Source organism: Mytilus edulis, chromosome 7, assembly GCF_963676685.1.
Source record: "Mytilus edulis chromosome 7, xbMytEdul2.2, whole genome shotgun sequence".
In the NCBI taxonomy this organism is placed as follows: Eukaryota; Metazoa; Mollusca; class Bivalvia; order Mytilida; family Mytilidae; genus Mytilus; species Mytilus edulis.
Genome location: NC_092350.1, coordinates 19,499,608 through 19,525,179, shown reverse-complemented (window position 1 = coordinate 19,525,179; position 25,572 = coordinate 19,499,608). Strand labels below are relative to the sequence as shown.

At 31.4% G+C, this 25,572-nt stretch overlaps 1 protein-coding gene across 2 annotated transcripts in view; it reads left to right on the top strand.

Annotated features, from left to right (window-relative positions):
* The first annotated feature begins 5,003 nt into the window (after window positions 1–5,003).
* LOC139480947 (SCY1-like protein 2) overlaps window positions 5,004–25,572 on the top strand; it is a 29,447-nt gene continuing 8,878 nt past the window's right edge. For both annotated transcript variants that reach the window (XM_071263938.1, XM_071263937.1), the window contains exons 1-14: window positions 5,004–5,122; window positions 6,638–6,846; window positions 7,898–8,055; window positions 8,335–8,479; window positions 9,967–10,119; window positions 11,235–11,465; window positions 12,045–12,161; window positions 13,368–13,493; window positions 14,778–14,954; window positions 19,056–19,178; window positions 20,124–20,237; window positions 20,859–20,991; window positions 22,275–22,393; window positions 22,954–23,054. In XM_071263938.1, coding sequence (XP_071120039.1) covers window positions 6,694–6,846; window positions 7,898–8,055; window positions 8,335–8,479; window positions 9,967–10,119; window positions 11,235–11,465; window positions 12,045–12,161; window positions 13,368–13,493; window positions 14,778–14,954; window positions 19,056–19,178; window positions 20,124–20,237; window positions 20,859–20,991; window positions 22,275–22,393; window positions 22,954–23,054 — 1,850 coding nt within the window. In that variant the 5' untranslated portion in view covers window positions 5,004–5,122; window positions 6,638–6,693. The remainder of the gene's footprint in view (window positions 5,123–6,637; window positions 6,847–7,897; window positions 8,056–8,334; window positions 8,480–9,966; window positions 10,120–11,234; window positions 11,466–12,044; window positions 12,162–13,367; window positions 13,494–14,777; window positions 14,955–19,055; window positions 19,179–20,123; window positions 20,238–20,858; window positions 20,992–22,274; window positions 22,394–22,953; window positions 23,055–25,572) is intronic.

Genomic DNA, 25,572 nt, shown 5'->3' with positions numbered 1-25,572 from the left:
TCGTCAATCGAAGTGTTGAATGATTTACGAGACCAATAAAAGGTCGCATAAACTTCATAAACCAGGAATTGGATTCTGGGGAATTTAATAAAATCTTCAGTATATTGTACACACATGTACGTCTATTTTGTTTTTCATCAGAAGGATTCTTGTCAATTCATAAGCAGAACATGATTCCACAATGAATATGACAGATGAACACTAAAGGTTAATTATCAAGTTAAATAAGAAAGGAACACATGTTGTCAAAAAAAACCTCTTTAATGTTATTGATACTGATCAAACCTATCTTGTTATTTGTATTTTAAAGGGGAAGGTTTACTCAGTACTTTGATCTTGTTACATTAAAGAGTACACGATTGATTCAAGTAGTATTGGTCCGTTGATCTAAACGCATACTAGAATCATCACAAGTTGTTGCAAAAGTAATGTCTTTTCTAATTTCATTAACCAAAATACATATCGCAAAACGAACAATTGCTCATGCATGTCACTCGCTCAAAGGTATTACCGCTGGCATGTGACTCAAATTTGAATAAAATTTATTTCATGAATAATATTTTTGTTTATTAACATACTATCTCTACGTGACTTGACGGAAATATTTGAAATATTTAGATCTGAATAAACACAAGTATGTAGATGTATATGTTTGTTGGTATACTTTTTCCATAGAACTGTATGGGGAAGATTTTTTTCACAACTCACGATACCAGTAGGGAAAAGAACAGCTGCAAATTTCATGTAATATTTTTCAGGAAAACTTAAACACACTTATTAACCGTACCAATCATGTTATCATAACTCAAATTGTCTTCAACCTTTCAGATTTGTAACAGAATGATTCGCATGATTTTTCAAATCTTTGGTTCATTACAATTCCTAATTAAACATGCATTCGCAAAATGAACAACGCTCTTGCATGTCACTTGCACTAAAAAGGACATCTATTCAAATATATATCTTCTTTTCAACCAAAGGTGCACAGGTGCCAGCCGAGGTTTTTTTAATATATGCATGCACTGAATACACTAATGTGCATTCAGAATATACATATATTAAGAGAAATGTCGTCTGTGTTATCAATTTATACATATATGAAAGGAAGTCTCGTCTGGCACATGTGTTAAAAAGGAAGTAGTTACAGAATGTCATATCATTGAACCGTTTGTTGCTTCCTCTAGCTAGAAAATTGACAAGGGCTTGAGATGCACGAAATTAACTTTCATTAACATAACGACAAAGAGATGATTTAAGCTTAAGTTTTTAATTGGCTATACTAAGCAGCATCTTTTCCAGCTACGCCAGCATAAGGATTGATACGATACGTATCGTATCGTATCAATCCTTATGCTGGCGTAGCTTGAAAAGATGCTGCTTAGAATAGCAAACAAATTTGTTGACCTGTATGGAATATCTGTTCCAGTTGTAGGTGGGGTTCGTGTTTTTCAATCTCCATTCGCATTCTGTGGTGTAGACTGTTGTTTGACTTTTGGTCGTTTTCGACTTTTGCGATGGCAATTTTAGTTCTTTTTTTACTTATATGAGTTTGGATGTCGCTTTTATATCTTTTGCCTTTATTAATAATGTTGATACCAGTTATTGAAACATGTGTTCTTATTGGTTAAATTTAAGTCGTCTCTTCAAAAATTTTACAATCAACATTTTGTTTTGCTTGATTTTTATGGTATCTATTTCACAGATGACGACGAATTTGTTTCAATTATCGTAACTACAATTATGTCCTCTTTTCCTCGATTGTGACCTACCGAATTAGACTAATCACCGAGTTCGTACCTCAACAAAATGTACGGTTGTCTCATGTGAGATCACCAAAAGTTGTTGGTTGGGTCTGTGTTGTTCAGTATTTAGTTTTATGTGCTGTGTTTTTTAGAATATTGTTCGTCTTTTGGTCGTTTTCGACTTTTGTCAATTCTTTTTCCATTTATGAGTCTTATTATTCTTTTGGTATCTTTTGTCTCTAGTTTACTGATTACAAGGCAGCTAACGAACCATTGGTTCTTATTAGTAAAAATGGGGTCATCTATTCGAAAGTTGTACGCACACCATCCTGATTTAGTTGACCGTAATGGAATATTTGTGTCACAAATGATCACATATATGTTCCATTGTCGTAGTCGCAATTACATCGTCCCCTTTTCCTCGATAAACAATTCACCGAATACGAATTGCCATTTGCGATGAGCAAAACAACTAGTTCCATTTATAGTTGAGCAGGATTTGCTTATCCTTTAATCTGATGAAACATTCGATATTTAATGTGCTTCCCTTTGCTAGTGATTCCTTTTCCTGTGTAGACGTTTGTTTATCATTGTGTCGTTTTATTTTTGTTTATTGTATTGCATGATTTTTTTTCTCGACTTTATACTTTATATTTTCACTATGATATCACCCGTCTCAACAACGACTTTATTCATTATATTTTCACTATGATATCACCCGTCTCAACAACAATAAGTAACACGTCGTGTATTTGGAAAGCATCCCATTGATCTGAAAAATATAGGATACAACAGTTGAACGCATTGAAGTTTGTAAAGTAAATAACATTGTTGTCTCTAGATCAAGATATATACTTTCAGTATTTGCTGTCTTCAGAGGACTTTACAGATGTTCCTGCAGGAATCATGACGCAACCAAGGATACGATAAAAAAAAAACATAATTAAAAAAAAAACGTGCAAAACTTTAGAATGCATAAAACTGGCCCACCAAATAAACGTCTCCGAATGAAAAGCATTTCTTTTTCAACTAGGTGCACTTGTCATGATATTCATAATTAGAAGTCGAATTTTAATTTCCAAGCGCTGTAGAAACTTTTCTACACAGAAATAAAAAGTACAGAAGGGGGAAATTGTAATCGTCTCTACAATGGAAAAGTGTAGTTCTCATTTTACCTGCAATATCAATCTCTATATTCATTTCAACATATGAAGCAGATTTAACACTGTTTGTGGTATCTTTTGTTTCAAGTTTATGAGACAAATGAAACTAACTTATTCACCAACTTTTAATTATTCAGTGAGGGGACATCATCTATACAGTGGAATGTGGAATAAAAGGATATCATTAGATCTTTTCGTTTTTCTTAAAAATTCCTAGATTATAAATCTCCTGCAAACGAAAAGAGGTACAAGCCTGCAAGAAGGGGGCTAAGTTGAATCAAATGGCAATATCGTCTCGAGTTTTAATCATATGCAAGAGTTTCTTGAAATAAATGAGATAAAAAGAAACCGTGGAAGGAGAATGCTGTTCAAACGAAAGAGTAAAGCACACAACATTCCTACAATTTGAAGACCATGCTCTCGGTAATTGAATATATAAGCAAACGCAGCGTAAAAAAATGTTACAAGCTTAAACCAATGTTTATGGTTTTATCAATACGTTTAATATGGTTGGCATTGAAACATGTATGTCTTAACGAATTTAAAAAATATATATTCAAAGTAGTGAACCGACAAGAGTTCACTTATAACTATTTATTACTTATTATATATACATACACTATTAAAAATTCAAAGAAGGGTGACTGCCTTCACTGAGTCACTGCAATAATGACTGATTTATGAAATGTCATAAATATATTGAATAATGTCAGATTAGTCAATCCATCTTGTATGGATCAGAAGTTAGCAATATCCTTTAACTTTACTTTCCGCTATATAGACGATGTTCTCTCACTAAATAATTAAAAATTTGGTGACTATGTTGAACGCATCTATCCAATCGAAATAGAGATAAAGGATACAACAGATACAGTTAAGTCGGGTTCATATCTTGACTTACATCTAGAAATTGACAATGAGGGTCGGTTGAAAACAAAACATTACGACAAAAGAGATGATTTCAGATTTCCAATTGTGAACTTTCCTTTTCTAAGTAGCAACATTCCAGCAGCACCTACATACGGGGTATATATCTCCCAATTGATACGTTATTCCCGTGCTGGTATTCCCTGTCATGATTTTCTTGATATACGGTTGCTGCTCACATGGAAACTATTAAACCAAGAGTTCCAAATGGTGAAGTTGAAATCATCCCTTCGTAAATTTTAATGACGCCATCACGAGTTGGTTGATCGTTATGGAATAACCGTTTTACAGATGATATCGGATATGTTTCTTACGTCGTAACTACAGTCCCATTCCCTTTCATGAATGTGACCCACCAAATTATACTTTTTACCGGATTTGTATGACATAAGCAACACACGACGGGTGCCACATGTGGAGCAGAATCTGCTTACCCTTCCGGAGCACCTGAGATCATCCCCAGTTTTTGGTGGGGTTCGTGTTTCTTATTCTTTAGTTTTAAATGTTGTGTCATGTGTATTATTGTTTGTCTGTTTGTCTTTTTCATTTTTAGCCATTGCGTTGTCAGTTTATTTTCGATTTATGAGGTTTGACTGTCCCTCTAGTATCTTTCGTCCCTCTTTTTCAACTGCACGGCTTTTACGTGATATGGGAAAACGTCAAAACTATATGTTCTACAAGATTGTCACACTGTTAATATATTGTAGAAATATCCTGTTCCAATAAAAGAGGCGCGAAAGATACCAGCGCTGAGGGACATTCAAACTCATAGATCAAAAATAAACTGACAACGCCATGGCTAAAAAGAATAAGACGGACAGATAAATAATAGTATACAAGGCACAACATAGAAAATAGCTTACTACAGCTTTTAAGTCTCAGCATCTTATTGAAAAACACGTGCATGCTTATGTACATATTTTTTATTAAATGACAAATCAAATTTTTACACACTCAATCACTGCAGCTGTTAGCCAGTTTAAAGCCAAAACCAACTAATAAAAACATCATGAATCTAAGGCTTAATTCTTTAAGAGATACAAATTATGTATAAAGTTGTAAATATTATACCTGCAGAGCTTTTGGACAACCAAATGTATTCACAAATGTCTGATATAACATCAAACTACTAGAAAAATAATTATATTTCCGGAAAGACGGAGTCGTTTCCGAAATTGTTTATCTTTTACATTTCAAGATGGCGCACCCCACAACGTCAAGAAAAATCGAATAATACTTTCAGTGCTAATTGCATAAATCTTCGATGTATAAATACACACACCACATAAAGTAATTACACATATCTAATGCGTTAATGTCAGATGTAAAACTTGACTCTTTATTGAGAAATTTTAAATGATTTAAGTTGTTTCTTGTCGGCTAAATTAATAATTATTCATAACAAATTATAAAAATTTGCGATTGACACTGAGAGGTCTTTTCATAAAAGTCCATTAGATATTCCTTGTCATAATAGACTGATTAATAGGAATATATTCAAGCATGACATGTCAAAGGTTCACTACGATACCACATTATAATATATATATGCATATATATGAAACAGTAACTTCATCTTGAGAAATGATATTGCTACTGGGCTGTAGCTCTATGATTAGTAGGTTACTCTTCAAGTGAGAGAAGGGACAATTAATGAATTCAACAGGATCTCATTCTGTTAGGTTTGTAGACTGGCCCCATCGTCAGAGCTCATCCCATGGCCTTAGCTTGTCTGGCAAAACAGCCGTTGGACGTCAAAGTAATCTAATTTCGGGGCAGTTCTTCTGACATACCACTGTCATGAATGTCGCTATAAGTTTTCCCAGAACTACCGGCAAAAATTATAGACTTCACTTTTCTTCATTTATAAAAAAGATGAAATATTGTCAGCCATCAAATTATTTCTACTAAACATTTTTCCTCATTGAATTGTGTCCAGGGACATGATGTTATTATGAAATATTGTCCGAACAATACTAGCCTATGAAAATATCATATGAACAATATTCACCTATGAATTATAGGTAAGATAGTTCAAAATGCTTTGGAGTTCATTTCCCTTTCCCCTTGGTTAAAGACAAAAAATAATGAAAATTTTACATTTACCTCACCAACCCTTCTTTTTAAGATAGCAATCTTGCCATATTTTATATAGTTTTTCTGATAATATAAAAATTAGAAGATGTTGTACGAGATGTGGACAACATAAAAAAGAAGTGGTATGATTCAATCATAATTCCTGTGTCATTTTGGTCTCTTGTGAAGAGTTGTCTCGTAAGCAATCATTGCTTACAAGACAACTCTTCACAAGAGACCAAAATGAAGCATATTTTCAATAGTATGAACTTTGCCGCACACTAAGTACATTGTATCAAAAGTGTTATGAACTGCTCAAAACAATATAAATCAGAATAACCATGGGATTTATTAAAAATTTCAAGCACAAGAAATTATACAAATCCAATCATTAAAAATAATTCCACGTTGAAACAAAAGCCTATTGAATGAATAACATAATGTTTCTTGCTAAAAGTAAGTCAAAATAAAAACTTTTGATGGTCAAAGTAGGGTATATTTAAAAGTAATATTCACTGAAAAATGAATTTGATATAATTAAAAAAATGGCTTCAAGAAGAAACAAGAAAGATTAAAAATGCCTTCACACATTTACAATTATAACAATGGTATTTAGATTTTAAAAAAAATGCTTATCAACAACTTTGACATGTACATTTTAAATTGATGAATATGTTTGTTTAAATACATTTATATATATGTCATGAATGTGTATAATTTTATTTTTAGGACTAAGTGAAGTACCTGTATAAGATCCTCATTTCAACATACAAAAGAAATTAACAATGGATATGTTTAATAAACTAAGAAGTGCTGTGACCAGTGCTTTACCAGGAAACCCCTTGTCTAAAGATTTTGATGTGTTAAATCATATAGCTAGTGGAGGTCCGGGTCTTGTCTGGAAAATTTATAATGCTATCAAGAAAACTACCAAACAGGTGAGAAAACGTGCAATACATGACTGGAAGTTAATTTGTGATGTACTTCTTACAAAAATTCCAACACAAAAAAAAATGATTCTAAATCCCAAACAAATAAACTGTAATTTGAGGATGTGAAACAGTTTCATCTTAACATGTTATTGTATTTAGCATATATATATATATATCTTCATAGATATTAAATTTAATTTAACACTGATCAAGTTTGTTGTTATGAAAAAAGTGTTTCTTTCAAATGTTCTCATGATATGCCTTCAGCTATATCATCTATGAACAAGACAGCTGCACTGTACTATTTATGAAAAAATGGGAAAATTCAAATACACACTCTACTGATTACTTATCAAATATTAAAAAAAAATAATAACTATTTGACAAAGAGTTACAAAGCTTGTAATGCCTTTTTTCAAATTTATGATTTAACCACAAAATTCATGTATGTATGATGCATCTGCCTTGAAAATGATAGCGATGTCTGCACATTAAAACTTAGTGTGTATCATTTTTACATACTCGGTAAGTTCAGTCACAACTTTAGAGTACAAGAAACTAGACAATTCATCATCATCATTATAAATATTTTTCAGGCTTTTTATTGCTTGGTGCTTATAAGTACACGAAGTAAGACCTATTACAGATGTAAATGAATAGGGAGTTAGAAGGAACTTTTCATATCATTCTGCCATGCATAAAACTTAACTTAGTTAATATTTTCTATGATTGTAAATGCTATCTTTGTCAAATAATCTTCCCCTTTCCCTTCTTCTCAATATAATCAATGCTGGAATAGTCCTCAAATTCTATCAGTAAACGAAATACTTGTATGTGCTTCAAAATCCCGAGAATCTCAAGCATAAAAAAATCATGCATAACTAAAAGAACATGACACAAAATACTTTTTAAATTGGGAGTTATTGATATATCTTCAGCAAAAGGGAAACTTGTTTCAGAGACAAGCAAATTAATGGTGACTCTTACAAAATAAGACTAAAATGGTACTTATATGACCTCAGTTTTCCTGGTACTTATTAACTTTTTTTGTTAACAGGAGGCTGCTGTTTTTGTTTTTGAAAAGAAATTGCTAGAGAAATATTCTCGAAGAGACAAAGAACTGATTGTTGAGACACTTAAAAAAGGCATATCACAACTAACAAGATTGAGACATCCTAAAATATTGTCAGTTTTACATCCATTAGAAGAATCAAGGTAAAATGGCATTCTCCATAGACTTGTTTTTATTTAGATTTGTTTTACAAACAATGTAATGTTACATTTTGTTTCTGTTAACCAATATACATGTCCTAATTTATGCTGTTTGCTACAAAGTCCTTAACCATAATAGAATGTATTGTCATAGATGAAATGTTTGTATTCATGTTAATGTATAATTCTAAAAATGCAAATCTATGTAGTTTGTTTGGTCAAATTTATTAGGTCTAAACAACTTTCCCATCTATTATTTAAACTCCTGCTTTACCCTTTCAGGGAAACTTTAGCCTTTGCTACAGAACCAGTGTTCTCTTGTTTAGCCAATGTTTTGAATAAGCATGATAACATGCCAACTCCATTACCTGCAGACTTCAAAGACTATAAATTGTATGAAGTGGAGATCAAACATGGATTGCTTCAGGTGAGCTAATTTTTCCTTGAAAGGAGGTTAAAATGATTTGGATTTGTTTTATACAGATTTTGGTTTTTAGAATGTAGCTAAGTGTTATTAAAAAAAAAACTAATTAAAAATTGTATGATAATTGATATAAATATGAAAGAATGGTTCTTAGTGTGTAAGGTTTTATATTTTTATACGACCGCAAAATTTTTTGATCGTATATTGGTATGATGTTGCCGTCGTCGTCCTTCGAAGACATTTGGTTTTCGCACTATAACTTTAGTATAAGTTGATAGAAATCTATGAAATTTCAACGCAAGGTTTATGACCATAAAAGGAAGGTTGTGATTGATTTTGGGAGTTTTGGTCCCAACAGTTTAGGAATTAGGGGCCAAAAAAGGTCCCAAATAAGCATTTTACTTGGTTTTTGCACAATAACTTTAGTATAAGTAAATAGAAATCTATGAAATTTTAACACAAGGTTTATGACCACAAAAGGAAAGTTGGGATTGATTTTGAAAGTTTTGGTCCCAACAGTTTAGGAATGAGCGGCCAAAAGGGGCCAAAATCAAACTTTGTTTGATTTCATTATAAAATGAATTATTGGGGTTATATGCCAAATCTAACCGTGTAATTAGATTCTTAATTTTTTGTCCTGTTTTCAAATTGGTCTACATACTAAATTAAACTTAGTTGGATTTCACAAAAATTGAATTCTTGGGATTCTTTGATATGCTTTTATGTAATTGAACATTATTTGATTTCATCAAAAATTGAATTCTTGGGGTTCTGTGATATGCTGATACTAACCATGTATTTAGATTTTGGATATTGGACCATTATACATGTTATAGGTAAATGTCCAATTTAAAATTTTTAAGTTTAAGTTCTTAGACCACATTCATTTGGTGTCAGAAACCTATGTTGTGTCAACTATTTAATCACAATCCAAATTCAGAGCTGTATCAAGCTTAAATGTTGTGTCCATACTTGCCCCAACTGTTCAGGGTTAGACCTCTGCGATTGTATAAAGCTGCATCCTGTGGAGCATCTGGTTATTATCTTGAAAATATATTGCACTCCATGACAGATGGTTCCTTGTAGTATTTAAATCTGTGACTTTTATATTCTGTTAGAAACAGTCTTTTTATCTGTTTTAAATAATAATGGCTATATACTCTCTTACTCAACCTGTTTATAAGTTAGCAGTTAAAACATTTTAGACTTTCAAGTTATTGGTGAAAAAAGACAAAGAAATAAATTTCTTTCAAGAAGTTGATATTTTTGCATTGAGTATCCAACATTTATTTCTCTGAAAAAATACTTATCATTCTCATAAAAAAAAGGTTTTTGTTTATAAAAAAAAAGTGGAAGGATTACTGTCTATTAGCCTTTTTTATGCCCCTGTCATAACGGAGGGCCATTATAAGTTCTATCCTTGTTTTTTTAATTGTAAAAAGAACCAAACTAAAAGACTTTCATAATTAATTGCCGTTCTTATTTTACAGCTTGCAGAAGGACTGGCTTTTTTACATAATGATGTGAAGATGGTTCATTGTAATATATGTCCAGAATCTATCATTATAAACAAGAATGGTTCCTGGAAGATAGCAGGATTTGATTGCTGTATTCCCAATGGCAATCAACAATCTGATCCCTCTGTAAGTAGCTATATAAAGCTACATAAAGTTATAGATTATCATTCTTGTTTAGACGGGAATGATCAGATTGAAATATTAAAGGCAATTTTATGATAATAAAAAAACAATAACAGGTGCTTGTTATCATTGTTCGTTCTTTTCCATTACTTAAGCTTGTAACATTGAATTTGATTTTTCTTCACAAATCTTTTCCACTTTAGAAATTAACATGGAAATAGATAGGATGAAATTTGTAAAACCTGCATAATTTCCATGCTGCCATGTCTGTACACAAGCCCAAAAATTGTTTTGCATTCTCTGACTTTAGTTTGCCTCAACTAAATGTTATGAAATTCATACACAATGCATATTACCACCAAATACAAAAGTTCTAATTTTGTTGGCGTTGCTTACAAAGTTCTTGAGTTATGTGCACTCACTGTACCTTTATAAATGGAAATATTGCAGAATGAACCATTTTGCACTCCAAGCCTCTGTCCCAAGGACACCTTATATGTATTTATTAATAGTGATTTTTTTTTCCTTACTATTGATTTTCATTAAACATATATATGAAAAATGTCAGAGGGTAGTTTTAAAGAGTCACATCACTGCATAAGTATGTCACATGTAAGAAAATAAGGAGATGTGGTAGGGTTGCCATTGAGATAACTATACACTAAAGATCTAATACAACAGATATAACCAATTGTAGGCATTCATGACATTTGACCATTTAGATGCGAGCAACAAATATAACGTTCTGTGTGATATTTATGTTATATTTTTCCAGGAATTCAGATATTGCAGTTTCATGTATGACCATTATTATACATACAGGTAGTTGTGAATTGGAATAAGAAAGACTTTCACAAAAGGTTCTGTTCAGTCTTTACCATTGCATCATCACTTGAAAGAAAGGGGAATATACCATTAAATAGTAATCAGGGAATTGAAAATTATGTACAATATTTGTTTTAAATAGATGCAGATTTTGATGTCAACTGGACATGGATCATGTGCTCTTAACACTTATTTTGTTTAATATAAAAAAAAAAAAAAAAATGGATTGTCGTGATTGTAGTATTCTGCAAATTTAAAGAATATTTCTAATAATTAAGTGTTTGTCTTTGCAGTTTGCCAATGCTGAGCCAACCTTCCCCTACAGAGAATGGGATCCAGATTTACCCTCAATAATCCAGCCCTGCCTAGATTACCTGGCCCCAGAGTTTGCCCTAACTATGACCTGTTGTAGAGGATCAGATATGTTTTCTATAGGTGTACTAATCCATGCTATCTTTAACTATGGGAAACCTCTGTATGAATGTAACAATCAGCTCTCCATGTTCAAGAAATATTCTGAAGAGGTGTGTTATCTGTCATACTTAATTAGGAATAGACATATTATGAAATACTATACATTGCAGTTGGACTAACAAATAAACAATGGAACATCACAATTTTGTTTCGCATTCCAAATTAAAAGATTTCACTTATTAATATCACTATAAATAATATAATAAATATAAGAAGATGTGGTATGAGTGCCAATTAGACAACTCTTATCCAAGTCACCGTTTATAAAAGTAAACCATTATAGATCAAAGTACAGTCTTCAGCTCGGAGCTTTGGCTCACACCGAACAACAACCTATAAAGGGCCCAAAAAATTACTAGTGTAAAACCCTTCAAACAGGAAAACCAACGGTCCAATCTTTACAAAATCTGAGAAACGAGAAACACTTATGAACCACATCAACAAACGACATCTAAATATGTTTAAAATTATGATTGACTAAAGGTAACCTGAAAGCAATTATTAATCAAATTGGCCTAAGATGAGTGAATAAATGTGCAAAAACTTTGATGATATTAATTGCGAAGCTTTGAGACATTTTTTTTCTTAGACAAAAGATTTGAAAATATAATATGTTGGTTTTTATTTAGCTAAGAAAATTTAGGTCATCATTGCTGGGTAATGTTCCTGTAGAGTTACATGAGTATGTTAAATTATTACTGAATACAGAGCCATCTGTCAGGCCAGATTCTGACCAACTGACCAAGGTAATGAACTATTGCATATAGATAGCACAATTGCATAAATATATATACAAAAAAAATTTGTGAATGGAAATGGGGAGTGTGTCAAAGAGACAACAACCTGACCAAAGAGTAAAAAATCAAGCAGCTGAAGGCCACCAATCAGTCATCAACACACTGAGAAAATCCCTTGCTGGGAGGTGGACCTTAGCTGGCCCCTTAACAAAAATGTGTACAAGTTCAGTGAAAACTTATGTCATGCTCCAAAGCGTATAAATGAACTAAGATTTAAAATGATACAAGACTAACAATGCCAAAGGCTCCAGACTTGGGACAGGGGTAAAAATATGGTAGGGTTATAAATGTTTTGTGAGATCTCAACCCTCCCTCTATACCTCTAGTTAATGTAGATTAAACAAATACACAACTATACACAAAGTAAAAAGTAAAATCACAAAAATACTGAACTCAGTGGAAAATCAATTCGGAAAGTCTATAATCACTTGGCAAAATCAAATAACAAAACGCATCAAAAAGGAATGGACAAGAACTGTCATATTCCTGACTTGGTACAGGCATTTTCAAATGTAGAAAATGGTGGATTGAACCTGGTTTTATAGCTAGCTAAACCTCTCACTTGTATGACAGTTGCATCAAATTCCATTATATTGCCACCGATGTGTTAACATAACAAATAGACACAATAGGTAAAAAGGTAAAAAATAGGGGTACAGCAGTCAACATTGTGTTATCATCTAAATCAATATAAATCACTATATCTAAATCTCAGTTTGAAAGCAGTCTGTATGTTTTAAGAACTACACGTTGATATTGTCATCTTATTCACCTAGAGCTGCACTTACTTTAACAGCTCTAATCATTAGTCTATGTGCACTGTATAAGGAAATGTTAAAACTGTAAAATTTTGATGAAAAAAAATCATATACTGTAAATCAATATTAAAATAAAGTAACGATTGGAAAACAACTTGATTTCTGTAGGGAAAATTTCACCTAAACCCTGAACTCACACATTTATATTACATATACTATTTATGACTTATTATTTATGCCTCTAAAGAATTATGTATTTCATTTAATTGATTTATATAAGTTTTATGCTATAAATGACATTACATGGATGATTTGCTAGAGAGTGAAAATTTATTGTAGTAGTATAACTTTAAATCATTTTCATGATAATTAGTTACATATATTGGATTACTTTCAGATTCCCTATTTTGAGGATGTTGGTTCCATGACATTACAGTTTATGGATACATTGTTCCAAAGAGACAATCTGCAGAAATCACACTTCTTCAAGGGATTACCTAAAATTATAGAAAAACTGCCAAAGGTATAACTAAGAATTCAAAATGGCATTGTGATTTCTTTTTTAATGCAAAAATTCATAAGTTTCAGGTTAATACTTTATTTAAAACTCACATTTCATAAAATTAAACCGGAAAAGTGACATTAGTTTACTTATAAAGTATTTGTCTGTCATTTGTGTAATGCTTTTGTATTATTTTGTTTAATATTGTACATGTACTTATTATTAGTTGCGATTTTTGTTGTAAATGGGTACAAAATCAAATGTGAAACTTGTCCTTTGCACAATACAAATGCATTATGGGTCTTTCTGATACTTAGGTTAATTTTATACTGCAGCATGTTGTCTTTTTCAACCAAATAAAGTAGCAAAGCAATATTGCTTGCAATGTCTAGGATTAATATTATAATTAGCAGAGGTACATTCTCAATAAAAACAAATTTCATTTAAAGTACACAAAAACATGATAAGGAAGAAACAGATTCAAGTAACTTTTTTGTATTCAAGACTTTCAAGACTTAATTCTACCAAGCGATACTCAAGTCCTCATTAACATCCCTACTTTAAGAATATTGTGCACATTTAATTTTGGGAATAACTCTTTTAAAAGCACTAATAAACTAAAAGTAAATTATAAAAGACAGTGTAGGTTCAAACACATGATTGAAAAGGAAATTTAGGTAGAAAAAAGCCAGTATAGTAGTTTTCCTTACTACATGTATCATTGACCTCTAATACATTATGTAATCAAAGTTACACATTGTGGTTTACCTTTTTTGTCAGCAAATAACATGTTTTCTCTTTTTTTTTTAAATAATTCAAAACCACATGTAATTAAAAGAATGTCATGTTTCTTTAGTTAAATGTAAAAATTTCATTTTATCTTGCTTTTTATGTCATTGAAACTTACACTTCATATTAATACATCTCAAATTGATAGAAATGTTAGGACAGCACAGGTGAACTGTCTTAATACCAGGATAGACTTTCTCACGACATGAACTCTCAATTATCCCCTTCATTTATCAACTCACATTTTTTCGTTGATTTTAATAAATTGTTATAAGTTTTTTATGTATGAAAATAGTACTTTCTTGAATCTAGTGATGGGGTATTATTTTCATGTAGAATTCATATGGCTAAATGTCATAAAAAACATCTAAATTTTTTACAAGGCAAAAAAAATTTCTAATGTTAACAGGAGGACAGGGGTACTTGTTAACTGATAGAAATTAGTCACCAACTATTTTTTTATAAGAATTTCAAAATTAAACAAACTAACGAGACTTATCTTGTTATTTTCTTTAGAGAGTAAATTTACAGCGAATATTACCAGCTTTAACCAAAGAATGTGTGAATGCAGATATGATTCCTTTTGTTTTACCCAGCATATTACTGATGGCAGAACAAGTGACAGAAAAAGAATACATGATGTTTATCTTTCCAGAACTTAAACCTATGTTTAAAATCAAGGAACCAATACAGGTTTGTTTATATTTAAATTACCCTGCCACTGATTTGCATTTTTATCGCCCCGCAACAAAGTTGTCGGTGCCATATAGTTTTACCCTTGTCCAAAATTCTGAAATTCCGTCTTTCCGAAATTCCATCAGTCCGAAATTCCGTCATTCCGCAACAAACAGAGTTTTTTTCTAAACACCTTCAGATATTGGGCTGATTTTTGGTTTGTGAGTTCACCATGATGAGTTACAAATCAAGTTTAATATGTTTTTCGCTCTGATTATTTTTGCTTAAATTACAGGCTTTGGACTTTGATAAATTGTTGAAAATCACAGATATACAGAGTTTTTTTCTAAATGCCTTCAGATATTGGGCTGATTTTTGGTTTGTGAGTTAATCATGATGAGGTACAGATCAAGTTTAAGTTTTGTTCCTCTCCATTAATTTTTGCCAAAATTAAGGGTTTACAACTTTGAAAATTGTTAAAAATCACAGTTATACAGACTTTTTTTCTATAGGCCTCCACATTTTGAGCTGAGTTTTGTTAACAGTTAATTTATAATTATGAACATATCAATGTGAGACTACCATCATGTTTATGTCCACATGTGTTATTGAAATTGAAAGTTTTTCAACTTTTTGGGATCGGGCCATTCATGTCGCTTTGACACATCTCAAGGTCATTGTTGACAACTACAAAGTTGTGACATCTTCCTGATTTTTTTTTCCATTTATCAAATATCCTCTACTTCTCAAAAAAGACATTGATCCATTTACCAAATAAACCATATCACAAAAAACTGTCCCAAACTTAATCCCATGTTATCCAATCCAACTTTTAAAGTAGCAGTGTCCTTCAGTCAATAGTTCTTGTCATTTTAAGAAGCAACGGTAAACTTTTAAACATTTTGAAAATAAATAAAATGCAACTTTTTTAAATTTGAATCTAAAGAACAGTTAAGGTAGATGGGGTGTCTAATTATAATCCATAGAATCTTTTAATAATTTGCCAAAATGTAGTTCATATCCTGCTTGTTTAAAAACATTAATAAAAATAATGGGTCACCGGACTTATTTTCACACTACAGGTTGTGCAAAATTGTCAAGATTCTGTATAGATTATGCATGGAAAACCCATTTTTCCGCCATAAAACGCAAACCACACCATAGAATTTTGAGATAAATTTTGAGAAGATAACTCCAATATTATGCTTTCAGATAAGAAAAAGAAAAATGGGGTCACCGGACTCGTTTTCTTGCTACTTGTAAAAATGGGTAAATTCCTAACACATTCTATTGTAAAAGTAACACTATCTGAATTATCTGCCCTTGCATTTTAGTTGCCTCCCCTTATTTGACAAAGTTGGGAAAAAATGAATCAAACAAAAGAATTCTTATTTTTAGCTCACCTGGCCTAAAAGGCCAAGTGAGCTTTTCTCATCACTTGGAGTCCGGCGTCTGGCGTCGTCGTCGTTAACTTTTACAAAAATCTTCTCCTCTGAAACTACTGGGCCAAATTAAACCAAACTTGGCCACAATCATCATTGGGGTATCTAGTTTAAAAAATGTGTCCGGTGACCCGGCCAACCATCCAAGATTGCCGCCATGGCTAAAAATGGAACATAGGAGTAAAATGCAGTTTTTGGCTTATAACTCAAAAACCAAAGCATTTAGAGCAAATCTGACAGGGGAAGAATTGTTAAGCAGGTGAAGATCTATCTGCCCTGAAATTTTCAGATGAATCGGATAACCCGTTGTTGGGTTGCTGCCCCTGAATTAGTAATTTTAAGGAAATTTTGCTCTTTTTGGTTATTATCTTGAATATTATTATAGATAGAGATAAACAGTAAACAGCAATAATGTTCAGCAAAGTAAGATTTACAAATAAGTCAACATGACTGAAATGGTCAGTTGACCCCTTTAGGAGTTATTGCCCTTTATAGTCAATTTTTAACCATTTTTCGTAAATCTTAGTAATATTTTACAAAAATCTTCTCCTCTGAAACTACTGGGCCAAATTAATCCAAACTTGGCCACAATCATCTTTTTGGTTAGTAGTTTGAAAAATGTGTCCGGTGACCCGGCCGTCAAACCAAGATGGCTGCCATGGCTAAAAATAGAACATGGGGTAAAATGCAGTTTTTGGCTTATAACTCAAAACCCAAAGCATTTAGAGCAAATCTGACATGGGGTAGAATTGTTAAACAGGTGAAGATCTATCTGCCCTGAAATTTTCAGATGAATCGGATAACCCGTTGTTGGGTTGCTACCCCTGAATTAGTAATTTTAAGGAAATTTTGCTCTTTTTGGTTATTATCTTGAATATTATTATAGATAGAGATAAACAGTAAACAGCAATAATGTTCAGCAAAGTAAGATTTACAAATAAGTCAACATGACTGAAATGGTCAGTTGACCCCTTTAGGAGTTATTGCCCTTTATAGTCAATTTTTAACCATTTTTCGTAAATCTTAGTAATATTTTACAAAAATCTTCTCCTCTGAAACTACTGGGCCAAATTAATCCAAACTTGGCCACAATCATCTTTTTGGTTAGTAGTTTGAAAAATGTGTCCGGTGACCCGGCCGTCAAACCAAGATGGCTGCCATGGCTAAAAATAGAACATGGGGTAAAATGCAGTTTTTGGCTTATAACTCAAAACCCAAAGCATTTAGAGCAAATCTGACATGCAGTAAAATTGTTTATCAGTTCAAGATCTATCTGCCCTGAAATTTTCAGATGAATCGGACAACCCGTTGTTGGGTTGCTGGCCCTGAATTAGTAATTTTAAGGAAATTTTGCTCTTTTTGGTTATTATCTTGAATATTATTATAGATAGAGATAAACTATAAACAGCAATAATGTTCAGCAAAGTAAGATGTACAAATAAGTCAACATGACTGAAATGGTCAGTTGACCCCTTTAGGAATTATTGCCCTTTATAGTCAATTTTTAACCATTTTTCGTAAATCTTAGTAATCTTTTACAAAAATCTTCTCTGAAACTACTTGGCCAAATTATTCCAAACTTGGCCACAATCATCTTTTGGGATAGTAGTTTGAAAAATGTGTCCTGTGACCCGGCCATCCAACCAAGATGGCCGCCATGGCTAAAAATAGAACATGGGGTAAAATGCAGTTTTTGGCTTATAACTCAAAATTCAAAGCATTTAGAGCAAATCTGACATGGGGTAAAATTGTTTATCAGGTCAACATTTATCTGCTCTGAAATTTTTAGATGAATCGGACAACCCGTTGTTGGGTTGCTGACCCTGAATTGTTAGTTTTATGGAAATTTTGCTGTTTTTGGTCATTATCTTGAATATTATTATTGATAGAGATAAACTGTAAACAACAATAATGTTCAGCAAAGTAAGATTTACAAATAAGTCAACATGACCGAAATGGTCAATTGACCCCCTTAGGAGTTATTGTTCTTTATAGTCAATTTTTAACAATTTTCATAAAATTTGTAAATTTTTATTTACATTTTCCACTGAAACTACTGGGCCAAGTTCATTATAGATAGAGATAATTTTAAGCAGCAAGAATGTTCAGTAAAGTAAGATGTACAAACACATCACCATCACCAAAACACGATTTTGTCATGAATCCATCTGCTTCCTTTAATATACACATAGACCAAGGTGAGCGACACCGGCTCTTTAGAGCCTCTAGTTGTAAAATGCAATCATAAATATGATCAAACATGGCATTTTCTATATTATAATGAAAATTCTTACACATGAATTACCTACTACTATAAAAATTTGCACATTTCATCAAAGATCTAGACCTTGTTTTCTAGTATTTCAAAATCCAAAATGGAGGAAGACACCCTATCTACCTTAAATGATAGATGGAAAAAGCAAGTGATAAGTATTAATCCTTTCAAAACAGAAGTGGTTGTCACTGCACCATCAAGATTTAAAAGCTTTTTAATAACAATTATAGAACATTGGTTTTGTTCTTACATGATTACAGCACAAACTTGAAAGTAACATATCTGGGACTGCAAAACAAATGTTTTAAATTTATATAATTATTTTACTAGAAGTTTCATTATAAATATGTTTTTTATTAAAGCATATTTGTACTTAATTCATAATTGAACTCTATTTTGCAGATATTACTCCTGTTTATGCAAAATATGAATCTATTATTAAAGAAAACTCCTCAATCAGAGATTAGAAATCATGTTCTGCCAATGATATATCAGGCATTAGACCAGAATAGTCCACAGTTACAGGTAGCTTCATAAAAGTTTGATAACCCTTAGTTTAACAAAATATTGCAAAGATTTGTAATTATTAAATGTACTTATTTGGCAATGTTTTATTAACTGTTGTTGATCCTGTATGTATTATGTAATAGGGTTTTATCTTTCTTAAGAAAAGAAGTTTGTTAAGTAAAAATTTATATCAGAAAATTATAAATTAAGAGAGATATAACAGTTGTCTCTCTTTGAAAACTGTTAGAAATGAATATATATAAGAAGATGTGGTATGAGTGCCAATGAGTCTACTCTCCATGCAATTTACAATGTGTAAAAAGTAAGCAATTTAAGGCTGAAGAACGACCTTAAAAATGGTGCCTTGGCTCACACTGAATCGCAAGCTATAAAGGGACCCCAAAATGACTAGTGAAAAACCAAATATGAAAATCTATATAAAATCAGAGAAACACTTATGAAACAAACCAACAAACAACAACCATTGAACAACAGGTTTCTGACTGAAGATAGATGCATAAAAATGCAGCAGGTTGAAATGTTAACAGGTGTCAGTCTTCATCCTAATGTGATACAGTTGTGTAACAATATAACATAAAAAGACACATAAATTCTTTTTCAAAAGTGGCACTGACATTGTAATATATCAAAGAGTTTTCAAAAGCTTACAATTTGAAATTAAATTGGAACAAAAGAATAATCTATTACTTACAAGAATTATTTGTTCACTAAACACCAAATCAGCGATATTGAAATTATAAAATAATAGTGATAAATTATCAGGGTTTTCAAATAAGCAACAGTTAAATTCTTTTTTTATAAAGAACAAACATGACAATACTTTTAGCTTGTCCCTAGGTAATAGGAATATAACCAGTTTTATGCTCTTTTATGCATTTATGCTTTGATTTAAGATGATGTCAGAAGTATGGAGAAATATTCTAAATCACCATTATTTTACAGGAAATTTGTTTAAACATCATTCCAACATTTGCTGAGTTAATAGACTTCTCTTCACTGAAGTCCCACATATTGCCAAGGATTAAAAAGATCTGTTTAGGAACATCAACACTTAAGGTAAATTATAATGATATCAATACATATAAGTTTGACTCAATATATACAAAAAGATTTATTTTTAACATTTGCATTTTGGCCATTTTATTACAGTAAACAAATTATATGATAACTTTGATAAAACCATTGTGAATTCAGTTCAAATTTTATGAAGAGCTATCTAAATTAAAAAGTTATAATTTATATTTCTGTGGAAAACTGCTTGATTTCGGATTTAAGAATATTGGTAAAACATAAATAACAGATATTAGAATAAGAAGATCTGGAATGATTGGCAATGAGACAAGTCTCCATAAGAAACAAATGACATAGAAATTAACTAACTTGTTTTAAAATCATTTGAAAAGAATAGTTGCAAACTTGTCTCTGTGTTGTAAATTTTTGTTGAAAAGTCTTATATTGTTGCATATAAAAGATGACCAATCATTATTTAGCTACTGTATCATGGACAAATTCTTCATCTCTTAAAAAGTGTGGCCGAATTTTTTTTTCTATTTTCTACAAATGAATAGAATTTTTCTATATACTTTGTTACTTTGCTCAGCATTTATCACACGATGTTATCTGTTATATGGTATGATATATGAATGCATATTCAGATGGCAATCCTTTTCATTACAGATTAGAGTTCATTGTCTATTATGTGTAGGTAAACTGTTAGAATACATGGATAAATGGACTGTGTTAGACGATATACTACCATTCCTCCCTCAAGTACCTTCCAAAGAACCAGCTGTTTTAATGAGTATATTAGGTAAACTTTTTATTCTAAATTATGATTTATCTCCCTTTGACATCATTTAGATAAAAAAAAATGTAGTAGAAATATCTGATGAACTAGTTTTACTTGAAGATGATTAACAAAAACACACAGAAAAATATTTTATTTTTATTTTGAATTATCTCCCTTTGACACCATGAAGATAAACAAAAATTGTAGCAGAAATATCTGATGAACTAGTTTTACTTGAAGATAATTAACAAAAACACACAAAAAAAATATTTATTTGAAATATGATTTATCTCCTTTTGACACCATGTAGATAAACAAAAATTGTAGTAGACATATATGATAAACCAGTTTTACTTGAAGATAATTGACAAAAGCAAACAAATTCATTTATTTTCTTGAACATGTGCTACTTTATTTGCATAAGTACTGCTTGAAACTGACTACATCTGAAATAAACTTTACATATACAGTAAATATAAATCATTATGAAATTAAGATAAAATGGTTAAAAGAAATTTTCAAAACATGAATTTAATGCATAAAATGTTATCATGTATTGATGATAGGCACATGTGTCAAAATAGTAACTGGTATTCATAAAATATTAAAGTTTGAACAAAACCATGTGGGCTAACGGGAAGGATTGTACCTGATATTCATATGATGAATTCATAATCTTTCAATCAGTTTAATTGAAGTCTGGAGCTGGCATGTCAGTTAATGACTAGTGGTCTGTTGTTATTTATGTATTATTGTCATTTTGTTTATTTTCTTTGGTTACATCTTCTGACATCAGACTCGGACTTATCTTGAACTGAATTTTAAATGTGCGTATTGTTATGCGTTTACTTTTCTACATTGGCTAGAGGTATAGGGGGAGGGTTGAGATCTCATAAACATGTTTAACCCCGCCGCATTTTTGCGCCTGTCCCAAGTCAGGAGCCTCTGGCCTTTGTTAGTCTTGTATTATTTTAATTTTAGTTTCTTGTGTACAATTAGGAAATTAGTATGGCGTTCATTATCACTGAACTAATATATATTTGTTTAGGGGCCAGCTGAAGGATGTCTCCGGGTGCGGGAATTTCTCGCTACATTGAAGACCTGTTGGTGACCTTCTGCTGTTGTTTTTTCTATGGTCGGGTGGTTGTCTCTTTGACACATTCCCCATTTCCATTCTCAATTTTATTTGAATTAACAAATAGAAAAGACACACACTTTTCCACCAAATAAATATTAATACGTAATTAGAAAGGATATTTTACACTGTTAAGAAGTTTATTAACCATATTAAATACTGATTTCAGGCATTTATCAGGTGACCATGACTCATGCTAAGTTGGGGATAACAAAAGACATAATGGCTTCTAAAGTCTTGCCGTTCCTGATTCCACTTAGTATAGATAATAATATAAATCTGTCGCAGGTATGTATATCATTAATTAATTAAAATAGTGAGAGAAAAAAAAATGCATTCATGTTAATGGTCTGCAAATAGTAAAAAGATATCGTAAGAAACCTAAGAGGTACAGTTCTGCAGCTATTAAAAGGTAAGGGTAATATTGAATTGGTATAAAGCTTCATAAACATTGAAAGTTCAAAAAATCTCTGTCTATACTGTCCAATATTCTGTTAATTATTCTGTTACTTGATACCATAAAACATGTTTTTCTGTGTCCCCTCTGTGATTTTGGATGGGATTGAATTAGTCTGTTCATATAAAACATAAAGTAGCAACAGGGTAACAGCATTACCATAAGCTGCCACATTCAAAGAAAATTCAAACATGTTACTATTGTGTCATTGGCACCAATACTTTGATCTGACATTATACAGTTGTACTCTGATGGCCCTCTACTGGACTTCAAACAACCAACAATCAATCAATCAATCTGATGACCCTTTTAATATATAGTCTATAAAACCATATATAGTTGTTGTCATAGAAAAACTGTATAATAAAATTTTTACATGTATGTTTTGCAGTTTAATGCATTTTTTGGTGTAATTAAAGAAATGATGACAAAAGTTGAACAAGAACATAGAAGTAAACTTGAACAGTTGGACCAAATGAAAAAAGAACATAGGTATTCACTATACTTCATATTATTACAAATATTTATCATATTGATGATTGAATAATGAGATCTCTAATGTGTACAATTATGGCCATATTTTTGTTAAGCCTATGACTTTTGTCACAGATACCTCAACATAGGGATAGTGATATTTAGGACTATCAACAAAAAAATCAATGATTAGTAAAGAGGGTGACATTTCAGTAAGTGCACACTTGTTTATATCATCGATGATTTTAACAAGTTCAAAAATCAGTGCCCATCTATTATTTTTAAAAGAGTTATGCCCCTAGGAAATATTTTATTATATGTAAAATTGCATAGTGTACATTTCTGGTCAGAATTTTATGAAATTAATATTGCAGGTTTATATCATCAATGTTCCTGACAAACTTGAAATTGATGCTGAACAATTATTTTTAAAAGAGTTACGTTCCTTGGATAAATTGATGATATGGAAAATTGTGCTATTAGTGAATATGTGTACAATTCTTGCCAGAATTTATTGAAAACTATATCATAGTTTTATTTAAAAAATAAAATTAACACTTTGAAAATCGGTGCTGATCTAATATTTCTAACTAGTTATCATGGTTATGCCACTTGGTAAATTTAATTATAACAAAAATTGTATTGCATTTGCTTTGGAGCCTTCATTTCTCTGAGATACTTGAAAAAAACCAAAAACATAAAAAGTGTTTTATTTAGTGATAACCATTGTAGCTTGAATAAACCAAATATGTACAAACTGGGGGACATTGAAACTCTATTCTTTTATTGAGGTTCTGAAATATTTCAGGAGTCCTTAATGATTTATGGATGTCCTAATAACAAATTATGGATTTCCTGAATTATTTACACAAAAATCAATTAACAGAAGTTTTTCAAATAATCCAAATTGTGCACTACTTTCACTAACTTGCACTCCAGAAACTATCTGTGTTACTTATATCTTGTTTAGTGAAAATGAGGAACAAATACTACAGAGTATGAAAAGGTAATCCGTTAGAGGGTAGATAGTCCTATCTGTAAATGCTTTGTGTTCATAGCTCACTTTTGGTGCATACCACAGGTACTTGTGGACAGGATACCCTTTTGGGTGCCCCTGAGTGGGTGTACCCTAAATTACTGATAAACAGTATTTGAGATTTTTTATGGTTGACTTATATGTATCTACAAGTACCTGTGGTTCATACAACTTTTTTCTTCACGCCTAACTATAATAGATATTTATTAATAACCAGAATTGTACATTGACTTCTTAATTTTATTGGCAAGTACATGTAAGAGTGAATGCAACTATCCAGTTCCATCCATATTACAGTTTTTGTAAGCCAGGCAGTAAAATGGAAAAAGAAATTGAACCCTTTATGTATTAAAATAGAATGGAAAGTTCTAGTTTCTGAGGTACATGTAAGAAACATTACAAGGTCCAAAACATGTTTAAAGAAATAACTTACAAAGCTGATTAAATTCTGGCTGACAAATCTTAACTGCAATTGTGAGGTCCACCAATTATTTGGTCAAAAGACTACTGTATCATATGTATTACATTACATTATTTTTTTATTAAAACATTCACTCTTACTTACACTAACAACTTTATTATGCTTTGTCACAAGCTAATATATTTTAAATACAATGTAGTTTAAAAGTTGTGAAGTGAAGAATAAGTCTTGTATTTTAGATCTATTGTTTTGGAGCCAAATATTTTCTAATGTGCAATATATGACAGGGTATATGGTTCTGTCACAAAATTATTAGTATCATAACCCTATTGCAGTAAATATTTTGGGAAATTCATTTCATTTTACACTGGTTTTATTTTATTTTTTTGGTGGATATCAATTTTTGTGGATTACTGAAAATTTGCATATGCGTGGATAATTTGATTTCGTGGTTTTGCTAATCTCTGTATACAAAGCCTTTTAAAAAATATTTTATTCGTTGAATATTTGAATTCGTGGTTCACATGTGTGTGTGCCTTTACTGGTGGACTGTTAGTCCCCGAGAGTATCACCAGCCCAGTAGCCAGTACTTCGGTACTGGCATAAAAATACAGATTTCTTGTGTTATTAAAATTTGCTGTTCAAAAAGTAGAAATTATAAATTAAGGAATGTATCTCCTTCATGCAAAGCTCTGATTCCTTTTACGGATTTGGCTATACTTTTTGGAACTTTTGGATTATAGCTCAAGATTCCTCTTTTATTAAGAGCTTTGGATTTCAAATATTTTGGCCACACGCATTACTGAAGAGACATGTATTGTCCAAATGCGCATCTGGTGCAGGAAAATTGGTACCGTTAATGTTACTGTACCAATGAATAATAATCAATCCACAGTATCGTGATTTAGGATATCACAATATTATATTTATGAATTCGTTGGCATCACCTTGTGATTTGATGGTTGCAAATAGAGTTTTCTTGCAATGTGTTGGTGGAGACAGTAAATGGATATTTGAGACAGTCAAATAAAAAATACAACAGTAATAAACCATTGCTAAGTCATACATTTAAAAATCAG